Below are 19,734 nucleotides of genomic sequence, written 5' to 3' on the forward strand. Positions count from 1 at the left end.
TTTCTCTGTGATGTGAAGGTGACTGTCTGCAAGCCAGGAAGAGAGCCCTCACCCAAACCTGACCATGCTGGCACCGGCTTCCAAACTGTGACAAAATAAATTTCTGTTGTTGAAGGCAGCGAGCCCATGATATTTTGTTATGTCAGCCTGAGCTGACTAATACAGGCTCATTTTCTTTGTCAGATTAAACTGCTGAAATCCTGTATTTTATCTCTTTATGTCTTTTAGTGGTAATGAGATGCAACTGTAACACTCAAGCTAGTCACTGTATTTCATTGGTAGGCCATTGGAGTCAGGAGCCATTTCTTATAAGAGGACTATCTAACTATAATTCTCTTGCCCTTGGAATCTTGTAGTGTTTCCTTGGGGCATTGAGGATAAGATTTACTGTGTGAGCTTTTCAGCAGTCATTCTATAAAAGAAACATCTAGTGTCTCCTTTCTGTCTGTGGTAAATCTCCACAGATCTCTCAGTTAAATTACACTTATTTATTGCCAGTTTTTAAATAGTTCATTGAAGTGTACTCATTCTAAGTGCAATTTAGTGATCCTTTATAAATGGAAAAGGTTACACAGTCATCACCACAACCCAGTTAAAGAACTGTTCCTTCAACTCCAGGAAGTTCCCCGTGGCAGTGTGTAGTCAGTTCTTTTTTTCCCCACACCATCTCAAGCAACTATTTTCTGTCTCTATAGCTTTGTCTTTTCTGGAAATTTTACGTAAATGGAATCACTCAATATGCAGTGTTTTGCATCTGACTTCTTTTACTTAGCATAAGGTTTTTGAAGTTTGTCTATGTTGTAGCATGTATCAATAATTGACTTCTTTTTGAGCTGAATAATATTCCGTTTTAATGAATATGCCACAGTTAGTTTATCCACTCGCCAATTAATGGATATTTGGATTGTTTCCAGTTTTTAGCTATTACAAATAATGCTGCTATGGATATTTGCATACAAGTCTTTGTATGTTTTCAGTTTTCTTGGGTGGGAGTGGAATTGCTGAACCATATGGGAAGTTTATGTTTAACTTTTTAAGAAATAGCCAAACTCTTTTCAAAAGTGGCGTACCATTTTATATCCCCACTGGCAGTGAATGAGGGTTCCACTTTCTCCACATCCTTGATAACCTTGTATTGTCAGTCGTTTCAGTTATAGCTATTTTAGTGCGAATGTGTCAGTGTATCATTGTGGTTTTAGTTTGCAGTTTCTTAAAGACTGCTAATGACGCTGACCAGTTTTCATGTGCTTATTAGCCATTCATATATCTTCTATCTTGTTTATCATGTTTTTATTCTTCTATGGGCTGTCATATTGTTGTCATCTATAAGAAATCTTTGCCTAGCCCAAGTCACAAAGATTTTCTCCTGTGTTTGCTTTTGAAAGTTTTAGGCCTATAATTCATTTTGAGTTGATTTTTGTAAATGAGTATTTGGTAAGTGTGTAGGTTCATTGTTTTTCAGAGGGATAACTAATTGTCCCAGCACCGTTTGTTGAAAAGACTGTCCTTTCCCCATCGAATTGCCTTGGCACCTTGTTGAAAATTATTTGACCATAAGTGTAAGAGTTTATTTCTGTAGTCTTCAATTTAATTACATTGATCTATGCCTGTCCTTCACTAATACATTGCTTTGTTTACTTTAGCTCTATAGTAAGTTTTGAAATACTGAATCATAAGTCTTCCAATTTCGTTCTTTTCTAAAATTGTTTTGGCTAATCTAGGTCCTTCACATTTCCATATAAATTTTAGGATCAGCTTTTCGATTTTTTAGGGATTTTGATAGGGATTGGCATTGAGTATATAAAATAATTAAGGAAGAATCTCCATCTTAACAATATTGAATTTCCTAATCCATGAACATGGATTCTTTTTCCATTTATTTAAATCTTGTTTACTTTCTCTCCATAGTGTTTTATAGATTTTAGTGTACAAGACCTGCACTTCTTTTGTTAAATTTTTGCCAAGTGTTTTTTAATTTTTAATGCAATTGTGAATGAAATTTTTAAAAATTTATTTTTGGACTGTCTTGCTAGTATATAGAAATATTGATTTGTGTCTATTGGCCTTATATCCTGCAGCCTTGTTAAACTTGTTTATTAGTTCTAGTTGTTTTTATATACTCTTTAGGATTTTCTACTTACAGGATCATATTGTCTGCAAATAAACTCAGTTTTACTTCTTTCTTTCTAACTTGTATGCTTTTAATTTCTTTTTTTTTTTAATTTTACTGGCTGGAACATCCAGTACAGTGTTGGCTTTCAGACTTTCACCATTAGTATGATGTTAGTTCTGAGTTTTCTCAAATTCCCTTTATCATCTTGAAGAAGTTTTCTTCCATTCCTATGTGATTGAGAGTTTTTATTGTGAATGAATGTTGAGTTTTGTCAGATGCACGTTCTACATCTATTGAGATGATTGTGTGGGTTTTATTCTTCTATTTATATGGTATACTATATTCATTGATTTTCAGTTGTTAAACCAGCCTTGCATTACAGGGGTAAATTCCAGTCAGTCATGGTAAATAATCCTTTCTGAATGTTTCTGAATTCATTTTGCTAATATTTTGGTAGGATTTTTGTGTATATATTCATGAGCGATACTTTTCTGTAGTTTTCTTGTGATATCTTTGTCTGACTTTGGTATCAGGGGAATACAGGCCTCATAGAATGAGTTGAGAAGTATTCTTTCCTCCTCTTCAGAATTGGTATGATTTCTTCTTTAAACATTTGATAGAATTTGCCAGTGAAGCCTTCTGGACCTGATTTATTTGTGGGAAGCTTTTTAAAACTAATACAGTCATTTTACTTATGATAGAATTAGTCAGATTTTCTATTTCTTCTTGAGTCATTGGTGGTAATTTGTGTCTTTATATGAATTTGTCCATTTCATCTAAGTTGTCTGATTTGTTGGCATAACATTGTTCATGTTATTTTTCTCTTACAATATTTTTGAGTTCTGTGGCTTATAGTTGTATGCCTGCTTTTATTCCTGATTTTGGTCATTTGTATCTTCTGTTTTCCTTGGTCAGTCTAAGTAAAGGATTATGGGCTTTGTTTCTCTTTTATAGAAGATCCTAACTTTTAGTTTTATTGATTTTCCTCCATTATATTTTTTAAACTTTCATTGATTTCTGCTCTGATCTTGATTATTCCCTTCCTTTTACTTGCTTTGGATTTAATTTGCTTTTTCTCCTAGTTTCTTACACTCGAAGTTTAGATTGCTGGTTTGAAACTTCTTTTCTAACATAGGTATTTAAATCTATACATCTTCATCTAGCCAGTTCTTCAGCTGTACACCATGAACTGTGATAACGTGTTTTCATTTTCACTCAATTAGAAATGCTTTCTAATTTCTTTTGTGATTACTTTGACCTTTGGATTATTTAGAACTGTGCTGGATTATTTAAGACTGTGTTGTTTAATTTCCAAATACTAAGAAATTCCCAAATTTATTTCTGTTGTTGATTTTTAATTGAATTCTGTTGTGACTGGAGAACATATTTTGAATGGCTTCAGTCCTTTTAAATTTACTGAGACTTGTTTTATAGCTTAGCATATAGTCTGTTCTGACAAATGTTTCATATGCCCTTTAAAATAATATGTATTCTGTTGTTGCTAGGTTGAGGGTTCTGTAAATGTCAATTTGGCCAGTTTGGATGATAGTTTTTTCAAATCTATATCTTTGTTGATGTTATGTCTAGTTGTTCTCCATGATGTTTTGAGTATTGAAGGTTTATTCACCTTGAGACCTTGTGGGCTATTAAGACCTTTATAATTTTTGCCTCACCTAGCTAAACAAAAATCTGGAAACCCAAGTGAATTTCTAGAGTACCAATAAAGAAAACATTGTCAGTTCAAGTAATAGAGTGTATTTCAAATAAAGGTCTTCAGGTATTGGAGTTAAAAAAAAAAAAACTTAGATGTATGTATCACAGGATTATGTTTGTGTTTCAGAATCCTCTGCTTCATGGGAGGAATTCACTTACATTAGTAAATGACAAGCTTACTCAGTACAGGAAAAACTGTGGAGATTTCAGGAACTTGCTGGCAAGTCTTAGTTCAGTGTTTTAGAGATTGGGAAAATTCATAGGTTCATTGCTCCCTCCTTTCATTTGTTTCTTCTTTGGTGCTCTTTTTCTCAAGCATGGGTGTATTTTGTTTGATTCATTATTTGCCTCATACATAAGTTTGGATTATCCCAATTATCTCATAATTGTCCCATTTCTAATTACTCTTAGATGGACTATAATGAAGCCAGCAGGACTTACACATTGGAATTTTAAATGTATAGAATTACAGGGGAGGTTGAATCTACAAACTAATGATAAAATTTGCCTGCCACAAATCTGGTTCAAATTGGTAGACTATCCTGAGGATGGTGGGTGAAATTAAATAATTTCTAAGATCCTTTTTCGTACTCTCCTTTAAGTATATGAGTAATGAACAGAAGGAAGTAGGTGGAAGAGAAAGAATAAAACAAAAAAGAAATAAAAGGATCAGTGAAATAGAAGGGTCCTGAGTAACTGCCATCAGTAAATGTCAACCCATGAAAAATGTCTTTCCGTTTAGAACTCACTAAAAATACAAACAATTGTTTATTGTTAACTTATGTAATAGTCTCTTATATGTTTCAAGATGACTTAATTGCTTCTTTGGCTTCTCATTAAAAAATAAATACATGCTCATTGGAAAAACATCAAATAGTAATTCAGTAGTACATAAAAAGGGGAACTCTATTCATTCATTGTCCCCCTCTCTTACAAACCCTCCTCATACCCACATTCTTTGTCTTGCTTTCTCTCACTTCATAGGAATAACCCTGTTAATCCCTATTAATGTTCTGTATCATAGTCAAGATGGTTAATTGTTTTAGTGTATGGTAAATTGAGGTTATAGCCACAGGCAGTACATTTTAGAGAACCTCCCATTCCTCATGGGATCAAGCATCTTGACCTAAGAGGGAAAAAAAGAGCTTACAACAAGATGGGATGAGGCTAATTCATACTTAGTAAGTGACAACAACAAAGATGCCTACATATATAGTCACGATAATGTGGAAATGATATCTTATCCACACATACCTGCATACATCTTACATAGCCCATTACTCTTTGTCTATTTATTTTCCCTTTCCATAGAGCTTTATTTTAACCATTTATATCGCTATAAAATTAAGGTAAAGGGTGGTGATCAGAATTCTAGACTGTCCATTCCCCCATTCAGTGATAGCCAGTACTGAATACACAGTGTATGGGTTTAAATTGAAGGAACACAAAAAGACACCTTCATGTCTTTTAGACATGAAGCTTTTAGAGGAGTAACTCAGTGAGGCCTTGATCGTTTATTCATCCATTCAGCAAATGGTTGTTGAATGCCTATTATGTGCTAGTCATTGTGGCAAGATACAGACAATAAACAAATAAAATCTATGTTCTAGGGCCGCTGTGACCAAACTGGCTAGCTTAAAACAACAAAAGTTTATTTTCTCTCAGTTCTGGAGGTTAGAAGCCCAGAATGAAGGCGTTAACAGGGTTGGTTCTATCTAAGGACTTTTGAGGGAGAATCCATTCCATGGCCCTCTCCTAGCTTGTGGTGACAGCTGGCAATCCTTGGTGTTCCTTGGCTTGTAGATGCATCACTCCAGTCTCTGCCTCATCTTCAGTTGGAGTTCTGTGTGACTGTGTCCAAATTGACCTCTTCTTGTATGGACATCAGTCATATTGGATTAGCTCACCCCCCTTTATGAACTCATCTTAAATTGATTACATCTGCAAGGACCCTATTTCCAAATAAGGTCACATTCTGAGGCTCTGGAAAGAACTTGAATTTGGGGGGGAACACTGTTCAACTCATGACGGCACTATAGAGAAAACTTAAAACAGGATAGTGGGATGGTGAATGCTGGGGTTGTGAGGGGCTTGTGATTTTATGTAGAGGATCAAGGAAGGCTTGTTGCTTGGTTATCATTTGAACAGAGAATTGAGGAAAGTGGAAGATAGAGCCTGGTGGATATCTCTGGGGAAAGCCTTGCAGACAAGAGGGAGCATTGCCCAGAAGCATCAGGGAAACCAGTGTGTCTGGAGGAAAGAAGCAGAGGTGAGATCAGAGAGGTATCTGGGGCACATATCACATAGGGCTTCCTAGACCTTCTGCTTTTACTCTGAGTGAAATGGGAAACCACTAAAGAGTTCTAAGTAGAGGATGATCTGATTTAAAAGGCACTGTGGCTGCCGTGATGAGCATGGGCAAGGTTGAAGTAGGCAGATGTGTTAGAAGGCTACTGCAGTGATCCAAGTGAGAGAGATAGTGATGGAGGTAGCGAGAAGAGGTCAGACGCTCGATATATTTTGAAAGTAGACTTGGCAGGTTTTGCTGGCAGTTTGAAAATAGGATGTGAGAAAAGGAAACAAGTCAAGGGTGATTGTTAAGTTTTTGGGCCTGAGCAAATGGAAGGAATTGGCATTTACTGAGAAGGGAAAGACATACTAAGTTGGTTATATAGGTCTTGACTTCAGGAAAAAGTCCTGGGTTATAAATACAAATCTGGGAGAAGTCATCATAGAGATGGTCTATAAAGACATGAGAATGGGCGAGATCCTTAAGTGGGGCAGAGGTGTGGGATCTAGGGCACAGGTGGAAGGGGTAATTTAGATAGATGCACACACAGTTCATCCAAGCCAGTAGGAAGGATGCAGAGTATGGGTATAGAAGCAGGTGGGTTGACCAGTTTGAGGAAGAATTCATGGAAGAGGCTGGCATGACCTGAGCCATAAAAGGCTGGATAGGAAAGGGCCCAGAGAAAGGTATCCCAAGTGAGGCAACAGCCAAAGTGATGGGGTGTCCTAGTGCTATGAGTACTAACAGGACTTTCTCCAGAAATAGGGATTTTTGTTACTGCTGTTACTTTGTCTCTTGAGTTTACTGTTGATGAGCATTTCTGACCACTTTGTACCATTTCTAAGTTTCTTTTAATTTTAATCACTTTCTAATCCAGTTGTTTCATATCTGTCTTTTTCTCTCCATCCTAAAAAACACTAATTTAGGCTTTCATTATTTTACCATTGGACAGTTATAGCATCCTATATTAATTACCCTCAAAGTTCTTCTTGTTCAACTCATCCCGTATGTTGGTACAGATTTAACTTCTTATAGCACAGATCTGATTATGGGTCAGCCCTTCTTAGTCACTCTCTGTTTCTTTGAAATTAGTCCCCCAACCAAGACTTTCCACAACCTTGTCCCATCCCACCATTCTAGACCCATATTTCTACAGGTCCCCTCTGTACTCAAACCAAACTGTACTCCCACTAATACTCTTGGCTTTCCGGCTCTTCTGTATGTTTTTCTTCCACAAAGAATGTCCATTCTTTTTTCTCACCCCCAAATTTCCTCTAAAGAGATTCTTGAGGTTGAAGAGCCAGTGTATGCTGGGTTACTAATGCCCAGTGGTAGTTTTATTGTAATATGATTCATTATCAAAGGTGCTGCTGCTGGTCTGCCATCAGTGGGACAAATAAAACCTCTATTTATTTTTATGCTCTCTGAGTACTGCCCGTTAGCAGTAATTTTTTTGTTTCCATCACTGTCTTTAACAATAACGATTTGAATTTTTGAATTACAGCAGAACTAATCCTCAGGTTCTCTGTATTGATTTATAAATCTTAGCCTCATCGAAGAAGAAGTAGAGAAAAATAACATCTCTGTATTTTGAGCTCCAGAATATTATACAACTTTCTTCACAAAATCAGAAAAAGATTTTAAAAAAATGAAAGAAAAAAATGAGGGGTCCTTAAGGAAAGATACAATATAAACACAGTACATCATTATTTACCAATTTTCAAGAAGATTTACTACATGGAATATGGTTTGAAAATTTCTGGTACTTGATATTTCCATTTAAGAATGAGTCAGATTCTTGAGGCATATTGTAAAACAGTGCTGGATGTTTGCATCCAGCTGCGTCCCCTCCTCCATCATCCACAAAAGCACATTCAACTAGTGGCCGCCTGCTTCTCTCCTTGCTGAGGAGTCTGACTCATCACTCACTGCATCTCTTCAGCTAATCCATGAATTTCAATTTCATTCAATTACCAACTTCTAATTGGATCTCATTGCCAGATTGGTCTGTTCCAGAGCATTTTCTCTTGGCTGCACTGTTTCTATGGCTACTTGGTTCCTTCTGCCAGCTTCCTGTATTAGTTTGATGACATCCACTCAGGTCTGAAGCTAGACAGATACTATAAAATTACTACAGCACTACTGTCATCTTGCATTCTGCCTCCCTCCTACCACTCATCTAGAATGGGATCAAGTCTAGACGGTGCTCTGAATTCTGTGTCACTTTAGTATTTAGTAAATTATCGTATTTTAGTATGGTTCACCAAGTTTTAGAATTTGTTTTAGGACCTTAGAAAATTATGGAAAGAGAAAAAAAGAAAATCTTGGAGATGCTCTTTCTCTGCCCTCTCCACTCCCTACTCCCAACCTCAACGCACACTGCCAAGCATATAGCATGTGTACATTACATAAATGAGCTAAAAAAATCACTTCCTCGAGGGCTTCCCTGGTGGCAAGAGTCCGCCTGGTGGTTGAGAGTCAGCCTGCCGATGCAGGGGACACGGGTTCGTGCCCCGGGCCGGGAAGATCCCACATGCCGCGGAGCGGCTGGGCCCGTGAGCCATGGCCGCTGAGCCTGCGCGTCCGGAGCAAAAAATCACTTCCTCATTTGATGAAAAGAACTTCCTTTAGTTTCTTTCTTATGTTAGCATCATGTCCCAGTTTTGCACTACTTTAAGTGCAATCCTTTCTGGAAATGGACGAATTAGACTAAAGAGTGGATGTTCCTTGTTCTTAACTGCTATATGCCCTGTAAATATGAACTAATAACCTTCAGGTTTTATGGGACATGTTCAGTGGGTCTTTAATAGTTAAATTGAGTGTTTTTAGTAAAAATATTAAAAGACCATAGGATGCCGTGAAACCCACCCATTGGCCAGCAAACTTAAAAATTTCCAGCTGACTTGGGAACAGGTCTGGTCTTACAGACAAGTTATTTAAGATGAGAAATATTATTCATCCAGAATGAAAAAGACTTGTCATAATGTTCCCTATATAAACTCGTCTTGAAGCCAGTGAGCTGAACCAGATGCCATTATTTTAGTTTCTCATTAGCTTACACTATCACCTTTTTTTCTAGAGTGAGCTAAGACCAAGAGACCTTCAAAATCTTTCTTCCTGTGGCTACACAGTAGGACTCCAAAAATAAAACGAGAGATATCATAGTCTGCAGGATTGGAGTCTAACAATAAAGGTTTTGCATTTACTCTGCTCCTGTGCCTGGGGTTTTAATTTAACACATCAATGAAAAGTTAGCATTTAAAAAGGGGGGAAAACACCCAGCAGGACTTACTTTTATTAGTGCGATTTGTAAGAAATGACTGCATTTAATGAGAAAATCGTTAAACATGGAAAAAATGGGCTGTGACTAAACTTATGGAGCTTAAACGTTGAGGTTTTAATTGAGTTTTTCAGTTATTGGTAAGAAAAATAATAATTTAAAAAACCAGGGCTATATCTGTACTGTTGAAGTGGTCAGTGCTTTATATACCTTCGTACAATTTCCTGTGCTACTGATCATGCATAATATTACTGCTGTGGTATTCTCTGTCATATCTACTGACTTTTTCTGTTCTTAAAAGGGCGGCAAAGAATCTAGCACAACAGTTTCTAAAAGGGGGAAGGGTGGGGCAGAGGCAGAGTGCAGGACAGAGCTGTGTCTACTCCACAGTCCACCTGCTTAAAAATAAGACAACAATTGAATTTCACTTTCAGGTTCATAAAGCTTATAGTTTTCCCCTAGTTCTCAGTTTCTTTTGTTGCCACCAGTGATTTATTTTCCCCTAGTAAGCAGATTTCATTAAAGACTGTAAGACTAAAAATGGGAATAACACCAGACCAAGGAGCACAGACATTCAGGACAAATTCTTGGTATCTTAGATCCAGACTCTTTTGGAAATGGAAGCAGAAAGGGTATTTAAGAAATAAATCAGCATAAAATGTCATTTAGAGGGAAAATATTTAGGATACCTTTTTTTTGTGCTTACATTTTCAGAAGTGCATTTGCTCCTGAAAGGACATGAATACCATGGGAAGGGTTCAGTCACTTCTAGTTACTCAGGTTTATCAACATGGTCCACACAATTGTGAGAAACCTGTTGACTGTGTTTCATCATAAACCTGAAGGAAAGGGAAGTGTATGTAGCTCACCCTTCCCCTGTGTGCACCAGCTCTTGGGGGAGGACTGGGGCAGGTCCAGCCCCTGCGGGTTGCATTTTCCAGGCTCCCACAGCTGCTAGCTTCCTACTGGGTTCAGCCAGTGTGAGAGATTGGGGGGAAGTAAGGAAGGAGGGAGAAGCCAGGATATTTCTCTTTTTCCTTTACCGAGTAGGGCAGTAGCTCCAGGTCCTCCATGGTTTTGGCTCCCATAGGACAGGCCCCTGAACTTTAGTTATACCCCCTCTCATTTCTTTTCTGCTCTGTTCTGTTCTCCTCCACAGTGCCAGGGGTGCTAGGAGCTTCTTGCTGTTCCTAATCTCTGGGTTACAGCACCCATTCTCAGTTGGCTTAATAGTTCTTTATCACCCGTGTAACAGTTGACTGCATTAAATTTCCTGGTTAAATATTCAGTGATTTCTGTTTTTCTGGTTGGACCCTGGCCAATAATACACGAAGCCTCTAACCACAATGGCCAATTTATACCCTATAGTAAAGAGACACAAAGAAGCTTCTTTGTGACAGATTTCTGTTTCTGTAACCTTTATTAAAAACACAGACTTGTTTTCTTACCAGGCAAGTGTTTCTTGTTAAGTTTTTGCTTTAAAACAGTGATTGTAATTTACATGTGGATTTAATTGGCGGCAGACAGGACTACTTGCTTAGATTTTTATTTGCTACTGATAGATGTTATTCCTTTTAATTCTCTTAATGACTGATCTGATCATATACTTATTTGATTTAAATGCTTGATCTTTACTGTCACCTTATTTTGTTTTATAAAGATGCCATTGACTCTGTAAACTGTTTGTTTGACATTTAAAAATGATTTAACTGCTGACATCTGCAAAATGTGCACCTCTTCAATAAGTAAAATTCTCATAAGGCATTGATTGAGATCATGAGAAGAATTAAACTGGGAAACATCCTGAATGATGCCTGGGCTCAGCAAAATCATTTGAGATGGTTTCCAGTCCTTTATATATAATGTGTGACAGCTGAATGAACCTGCTGCTCTCTTGGCTCTGTACGATGGAGGGAAAAAACCCAAAACAAATGACTTCCTTTCACTTTGTTGGAAACATCTTTGCAGAGAACAGAGGGAGTAAGTAAATGTTAAGTCAGAGGCCAGCAAGCACATGGCCCCAGATGTTTGTGACTGCAGCAAGAAGGGAGATGACTCATTTTGTAGGACTTTGGAAGGTGTTGAATGTTTTCTCTAAAGAGATTAAACAAGGAAACACTGCCATTTTCCTCTTACATGACACTTCTGAATCTCGATAACATTTTAATATAACATTAAAGTATTATTGTGTTGACTCGTTTTATGTATCGACAATCTGTACTCCTGTCAGATGCTGGCTTAATATATAATGTCCCTATTATAAACCTCAAAATCCAGAACAGAAACTTTTGAAATCCAGAATAGACATTTTGTTTTTGAAAACTTCTTGAGATAAATGACAGCCTTTGCCTGACCTGGTATCCTAAGATGGATGGCCTTTCCAATGGCCATTTTTTATTTTATCTGCTAATGAGTATTACTGAGCCTCTGACTAACTCTGAAAAGCATTTTGGTGAATTATAATTAGGGCTGTGATTTACTGAGTATGAACACTGACAGGCCATTCCTTAGCCCTATAATTGATGTAGAAGCAGAGAAAAGCACCCTGATGATCAGTATTTCCTGTATGAGGAGCAGGGGGAAAGGGGGAGTCAAAGTAGATTATTTTTTTAGCCATTTCTGCATTTTACTTTTATTAAAAATGGCAGGGAAATCCACCAAAGTTTGGATGAGAGGTCCCTTATCCACATCCCATTCTGATATTCAGTATATTAAAGCATCATCCATCACATCTGTTCACTGGTGTTAAATGATTCATTATAGTCAGTGAACCACAAAATAGTCTAGGTAGAGGGACAGAATTCAGAACTATGGACCAGACGCACAGGCCATGTAACTGAGTATTCCTAGAAGGGCAAAACCTGGTTCTGTGTATTCATTGGATTTATTAGAAGTTTGGATATGTTTACCTAGTACCTGCATTCCTGAACCTTCTGGAGGAAAGAACAGAACAGTCTAACATATAAATAAGAAAACTAAATCCAGATAGGCCTGCAAATACATAAAGACTTCATTCTTAAATGGAAACTGGTTATTGAGACTCCTACTTCTTTTCTTTGTATCTTTTCTTTTCCATACTGTTATTGCACATGGATTTTTGGCTTTGCACTTGCTTTATTTTAGTTTCTTTTGAATATTTTTTTCTACAAGATGGCAACTGTGTGTGTGTGTGTGTGTGTGTGTGTGTGTGTGTGTGTGTGTGTGTGTATTCCATCATATTTCAAGATAAAAATGGGTCTGGAAGCTGTGTTTTTTGCAAAGCCATTCAGCAGTCTCTAGTTGTTTCATGGGTTCCTGGGTGTAAGGACACCCTAAGTTTCAGTACTTAATCTTTTGTGCTCATTATACTCTTTCTTGCAGAATTTATATAATAATTATACATAATATTATTTATGTAATACTTTATAACACAGTAGACAATTCTCCTCTTCAAATAATTTCTTCTCTCAGTATCTGTGTTGCCTTACCCTCCTTTTTCCCGTCTCCCTGACCATTCCTTCTTGGCCTCCTTTGTCAGCTCCCTTGCCGCTGTACAACCTCTAAACGCTGCAGTTCCTAAAAGGCTTGTTCTTGAACCCTTTTTTTCCTACACTTCCTCTAGCCTGCCACAGGCCCCTTGCACACATTGTTCGTCCTCCTTGGAACTCCCTTTCCTCCCACCTCCTCTCCTGTCTAATTCTTCCTCCTCCTTTTTCTTCTCTACTCCTGTCCATGGACTCCATGTGCTGGACCATGCGCTTTTCTCCAGATACACCCTGTGCTTTCCCACCTCTCTGATTTTTTTAAAAAAAATTATTTATTTTATTTATTTATTTTTGGCTGTGTTGAGTCTTCGTTGCTGCGTGCGGGCTTTCTCTAGTTACAGTGAGTGAGGGCTACTCTTCTTTGTGGTGTGCGGGCTTCTCACTGCGGTGGCTTCTCTTATTGCGGAGCCTAAGCTCTAGGTGCACAGGCTTCAGTAGTAGTGGCTCACGGGCTCTAGAGCACAGGCTCAGAAGTTGTGGCACACAGGCTTAGTTGCTCCGTGGCACGTGGGATCTTCCCGGACCAGGGCTCGAACCCGTGTCCCCTGCATAGGCAGGCAGATTCTCAACCACTGTGCCACCAGGGAAGCCCCCACCTCTCTTCTTTATACTTTTTGCTCACTCTGATTTTTGCTGTCTGATAGCCAAATTCTGTTTTTCATTGCCCAGCAAAAATGCCATGTTAATTCATGAAGCTTTCTTTTAATCACCAAAGATTTTTTAAAATTCAGAATAGTTGATATATTTCCGTACCACTCACAGCCCTGTTAACATTTACCTCCTGTTACTATTTTTTGTGTATATGTATTATATCCTCTGTTAGACTGTAAACTTCCCAAGGGTAAGGATCTTATCTTCAACTTAATTGTATCTCCTATAGAATGTAGCATAGCATTTTATATGTAGCAGTTACACAGTAAATATGTACTAGGCTAAATTAAAATAATCACTAAATCAAGCAAAGAGAAATATTTACATTATAGCTTGCTGAGACTCCTTAATTCACATTTCAAAAGAAATGAGAAACTTGGCATCTCCGGGATTACTGCCCTTGGCCTGTAAAGGCTGTTATTTGTGCACAGATATGAAACGCTGAGTGAACTTCATATCAGACTGTCTGAGAAAGCAGGCTACTTGAGTGGTATAGGAAATATCAAACATTTCTGTTACTTCGCCTTTCCAGGCTAAAAAAGGGAGATAGCTTCTATTGCTTTGAGTTTCTTGTTGATGGTTTTCTGCTCTGCTTACTAATTAGGGTTATTTACCTTGTTTTAAAAGACCCATCCAAACATTCCTTCTTTCCTTTGAATTGTAGTTGGATATTAATTCACTGCTGCCGGATACATTGGTAAAGATTTCTGAAATTGCAGGGAAGCGTTTCTTTAATCCCTCAAATTGGTTAAGTACTTTATTGTAATAGAGATCATAATCTCCTAGTTGGTAGAAAAGATGAAATGGTTACTGGGGATATTTTCTCTTGCTACAATATTATTATATTAGGAAATACTCTGTCCAGTTTTTTAATCCTTTTCACATGCTGCAGGATCCTTAGGAAATAAGTTGATGGCACCGCATTTCATGTCTTTCATAAGGCATTGAGCAATGCTCGGGTCACTGTGATTCAGTTAGTGGCCTTGAGCCTTTATAGGCAAGCCTTGAAAGTAGTTTTCATTAGTACTGCACGCACGCACATTCGTAACTATGGGAATGCTTGGATGAGGCCACGACGATGGCAGACCTGCAGTCTTACAATATCTTGACCATTCAGCACAAACTGCTGAACAGCCAGCTAGCAAGCAGTTTCGGGGACAAGTGAGAGTGAGCCTTTAGGCCATGACTGTGCACATCTCCTTGGTTTGTTCCTCCACACAGATCGTAAGTGTCTATTTTGATCTATCTGCTCAGCAACTTAAGTTCCCTGATAACTTTATGCTTTTATTTTCCTCTGCTTTTTTTTTATGAAGAATGTTTATTTTTTTGTTTATGAGGTAGTCTCAAGTTGCAAACCACCTTGGAAACTATAACATTATTAACGCATTTCCTCTTCTATAGCATTTATGATGTTGCTTGCTGACCGTTATTGTTAGGTATTCATGGCTCTGTAGAGTGCTGAGTAACTTAGAGACTATTCAGATTCAGCTAAGGGCAGAAGATATGTAGCAATGATTTTCCATTCTAAAAGGACTTTATGAAATTAAGATGAGAGCTGGTCTTTTCTAATTTGACCTGTGATTAGAAGAAGATGGAGTGTCCCTGGCTCATTATTTTTCATTGTGTGACACTGTTTGACATTTATCCTGAGTGGAATTAGGGGAGGGAATAGAAGATCTATTTTCTATGACTGTATCAGGAAAGGCAGTTTTGAAATATCCAAATGACCCCTGAATTGTGGGGGGAAAATAAAATGCAGCAACAGCTTAGTGTTTGAAATTCCAAAAGGAACATTTAGCTATAATTCTAAGCATTTTAGAAATTTTATTTCTTGTCAAATGTCAATAAGTATTATGCAGACTTTCTAAATGTAGACTTTTGAAGTCAGTGTTTTGCATCTCATCTTTCCTTCCCATCCACCCCCTTACAAGAAAAATGGCTTTTGTGCATATGGACCACGAGGCTTTTGATCCATAACACATACTTACAAGCACACAAGAGCGTACATTCTCTCTAACAAGCATCACTCAAATCAAGGAAAATAAATTTATTGTCTTATGTTCTAGCAAGTCACCAGTTAATAAATCACATTGAGCAGTTTTTGGATACTAACGAAACACTGTATTTTATGAAGAGCATGGACTGTATCAGAGTCTTCCGGGAAGAAGCCATTCAGGTAATGCTATCCTGTGTCCTCTCCCTAACCAGTTGGTCACCATCACAGCGGGGAGACATACAGCACCCCACAAATAAGCCTAGGCTTTGGAAATACTCATCCTTACTGTGAAGAGCAGCGTATGCCAAGGAAGTAGAAATGACTAACTCATTTTGCTATTGGTGTAATTTCTGAGGAGGAATAAAGATGTGTGGGTGAGTGGGATCTTTTATTCCTGGGAGTTAGCTTTTTATTACACTCTGTAGCCCTGGCTTTATGATTTCTATTTAGGGAGCCAATGAAATTTCTATTGTATTGTATTATATTTGGCTAACTATTTTAGGGAAATGGATGGAAAAAATATAGTTGTGTAATTATTGAGAAGGATTTGATGAAGACAGAAGTAGGGATCTGAATGCCAGGAAAAAAAGAACACTGAAAATGAATAACTCAGCACTCCTGTCCCACCTTTTGTGAGGTTTTCTCTTTGTTTTAGTAGGAATATTAGAAAACGCATCTAAAAATCTTCCAAATTATTTCTAGGCTTTTATACATAAACTGTAGACGAGAGTGAGTAAGTTGAAATTAGAAAGTATATTTTTAAAGTAGGCACGGTTGTAGTGTACATTAGTTTGTATGTGGGTGCTTATTACATATTTGCTGAGTAAATGAACAAATTACTTCTTGAATTGTTTAGGTAGTTACAAAGAATGATAAGAAAATGAGAAAATTGTTCAAATTAAAATGGGATAAAAGATTCAGAGGTAGATAATCCAAATTCCCTACAGATAAAAAACCAAAATTTTGGCAAAGTAGAGTCAATATAAGACTAAGGATGACTCAGTCAGGTGGAGAAAGATTTGCTTAGATGAAAAGGTAGTGAAAATGGTTTTTTAGCACCCCTACCCCATGCCCCGCCCCCAGGCTGGATGGAGTATCTGATAACGCTTCTGTGCACTGTTGCCACCACATGTCCTTTAGAGTACCAGGTCATTGGATTCCAAAAAAGAGAGAGAGAGAAGGAGATGGAGGAGGATCCAGAGAGACTTTAGAGACATATCAGTCCATCTTAATGACCTTTTTAAACTAAAAATGTAAAAAAAAAGTAAGTTGGGAAAATGTGACTGGTTATTTGCTCCTGTTATTAATTTTTTGTGAATATTTTAATAAGTCTCTATATTTTAGATATTGCATACTGAAATATTTATAGATGAGCTAATGTGATTGAAATTTGCTTCAAAACAATCCAAGGGTTGTGGGAGAAGTTGAGGGTTATCGATGAAACAAGATTGGCCGACTTAACAGTTATGGAAGCTGGGTGATGGGTACACAAGCATCCCACTAAATTACTCTGTCTTTGTTTGACTCTGTCTGTATTAAAACTTAAAAAACAAAGCACCAGGCCACCAAAAAAACTGTGTGGCTATGGAAATTTCTGCACCTTCAACAGATGGAAAGATTTCTTCTGGCTCCCAGCAAATGAAGGTGAAATTTGAAATGCCAGTTTCCCATTTACCAAAGAAGAACATTTTATATATTTTTAATAAATATCGTGGATTCTTGTATATGTGCTGCTTTGGTCTGGGGATGAAGTACGTTTCTGTATGAGCTCTGACCTGCCACCTCCTCTACCTCCACATGCTACCACAGTTTTCAGAAGAGCAGCACTTTAACAGTTTCCTGAAAGCCCTTCGAGAGAAAGTGGAAGTTAAACAACTAAATCATTTCTGGGAGATTGTCATCCAGGGTAAGGTGTCATTTATCTTTTTATCCAAATATTTATGCTATTTTTTTCTAAGTATAAATTCTAAATATAAATTATATTGTGTGATGTGTTATTTGAGGACCTGATAACTTTCCATGTGGATTTGGGAAACGCTCAGGATTCAGTGAACTAAAAATTTTGCTTAATAAGCATAAATACAAAGTGATAAATAATAAGTAAACATATAAGTCCCATCTTAAACTCGTTATGCAGCGTGACTCTTTCAGAGGTTACGCCTTTCTGTTTGATGAGTAAAGAAGCTGTGCAGGCAGACATTGTCCCCTTCCTGCGATTCTTAGACCTGTCAGTCCTGCTGGATCCACAGCACTTTCACTGACTTCCCCCACATTTTCCCCTCCTCCACCTTTCATTGCCGTGTTCTTTGGCTTTCCATATCAGCTGACCAGCATCTTCATGCACCAAAGCCATTCAGTTCCTCACTTACAGTGACCAATGCAAATTACTCATAGAAAGAGGGCAAATCTTTCAATTTTAGGCTTGATGTTTGATTTCCGTCATGTCCTTTGCCCATTTTCTTTAACCTGACTTGATTTTCTTTCAGAACCCAAATATAAGAGGTTACCTATTAAAAATACATATTATGAAAACAATGATATTGCAAAGTATGAAACTTTGTACTTGAAGTAGAGCCCCCCAAATTAGTTTCAACCTGTCTTTCTATGCAAATTCTGTATAAAAGGACTTGCATTCCTATCTATCCAGCTTCTAACAGGCAGCTTTTCATCACTCAGGCAAGCATTTCTCTGACAGTTAATTTTTCAGCCCTTTAACTTCTACACTCGGGAGCAAAAGCTATTAGAATAGGTGGTGAGTGGGGCTTATTCAAATCGCTTTTGTGTCCCTGCTGCCGACCCAATAGATGAAAGCGATTGGTTTTGGTATTTATTGAATGCCTCTAACATATTGCTTGCTGAAAAGAAACTTGTAGGACACACACAAGATACATATTTTCTAAGAGCCTATAACCTATTGAGAGAATACACATGACCTGCGCCATTTCTAGGTGCAAATGGATGTTAAATGCATGTGCTTTTCTGAAAGCGTTTCATGCATCAGCCACTTGAGGCAGAAGAAAATCTTAGGAAAAAGAGAAAACTAAAGGGTAAATTTTCTATCCTTGATTTGCTCTCACTGAGCTAAACGCGATGTACTGTGCTAAATGATAGACAAGGCCATTCATTGTAAGAGCATGTTTCCTCCCGACCTTAGCTCTCTTGCCATTCCATCAATAGCCAGTAACACTACTAGAAGTCAAAATGTCTGCACATTCCCATATTTGGTACCTCATGGGTTGGGACCAAAGTATAGTCACTCAGTTTTCACTTATTTACTGAGCTCCTGCTATGTACTACATTGAGGGGAATATAAAGATGAATAAAGCGTAGTCCCTGCCCTAGAGAAAAGTATAATCTGTTAGGAGGGATAAAATATGTACGAATAGTTATACAGGATACGGTATGATGAGAGCCATTTCAAAGGGATAAACAAACTGATCTGAGAGTTCTAAAGGGGAGAGTCAATCAAGAAAGACTGCACACAGCTGGTAGCATTTGCGATGTGCCCTTCATTTTATATAAGCAAAAATAGGAGAAAGGGTAACGTAAGATGGGAGGAGCAATGTGAGTTGAGTGCCTTTCATAAAGTTTTATATTTCTTATAGAGAAGATCACCTTTATAGTTCTAAGAATCTCCAATGCAAAGATGTGAGGAGGTGTGGTGGAAAGGAAGGTGGGATTGGGATTGATTCTTTGTACTTGAATTTTACTCTGTGAATTACTTTCTAGATGGAATTACTCTGATCACCAAAGATGAAGCCTCTGGAAGCTCTGTTACTGCTGAGGAAGCCAAAAAGGTATTGAGGGGTCGCTCCCTGTCTTTAGATGAATTATTGCAGTGGATATTATTTTCTTGATGCCCATTCTTTCTTTTTTGTTTTTTAAATTTCATTCATTCATTCATTTATGGCTGCGTTGGGTCTTCATTGCCGCGTGCAGGCTTTCTCTAGTTGCAGCGAGCAGGAGCTACTCTTCGTTGCAGAGCACGGGCTCTAGGTGTGTGGGCTTCAGTAGCTGTGGCTCACGGGCTCTAGAGCACAGGCTCAGTAGTTGTGGCACATGGGCTTAGTTGCTCCACAGCATGTGGGATCTTCCCGGACCAGGGCTCAAACCCGTGTCCCCTGCATTGGTAGGCAGATTCTTAACCACTGTGCCACCAGGGAAGTC

The 19,734-nt window shown here is 37.9% G+C and overlaps 1 protein-coding gene across 1 annotated transcript in view; it reads left to right on the plus strand.

The window, feature by feature from the left end:
- Positions 1 to 19,734, plus strand: part of XRCC5 (X-ray repair cross complementing 5) — a 99,371-nt gene that overhangs the window by 63,673 nt on the left and 15,964 nt on the right. Inside the window, exons 17-19 of the mRNA XM_065880459.1 lie at positions 15,638 to 15,747; positions 17,377 to 17,473; positions 19,297 to 19,364. Of these exons, the coding sequence (XP_065736531.1) occupies positions 15,638 to 15,747; positions 17,377 to 17,473; positions 19,297 to 19,364 (275 nt within the window). The remainder of the gene's footprint in view (positions 1 to 15,637; positions 15,748 to 17,376; positions 17,474 to 19,296; positions 19,365 to 19,734) is intronic.

The sequence above is a fragment of the Phocoena phocoena genome, chromosome 7, assembly GCF_963924675.1.
Source record: "Phocoena phocoena chromosome 7, mPhoPho1.1, whole genome shotgun sequence".
Classification (NCBI taxonomy): Eukaryota; Metazoa; Chordata; class Mammalia; order Artiodactyla; family Phocoenidae; genus Phocoena; species Phocoena phocoena.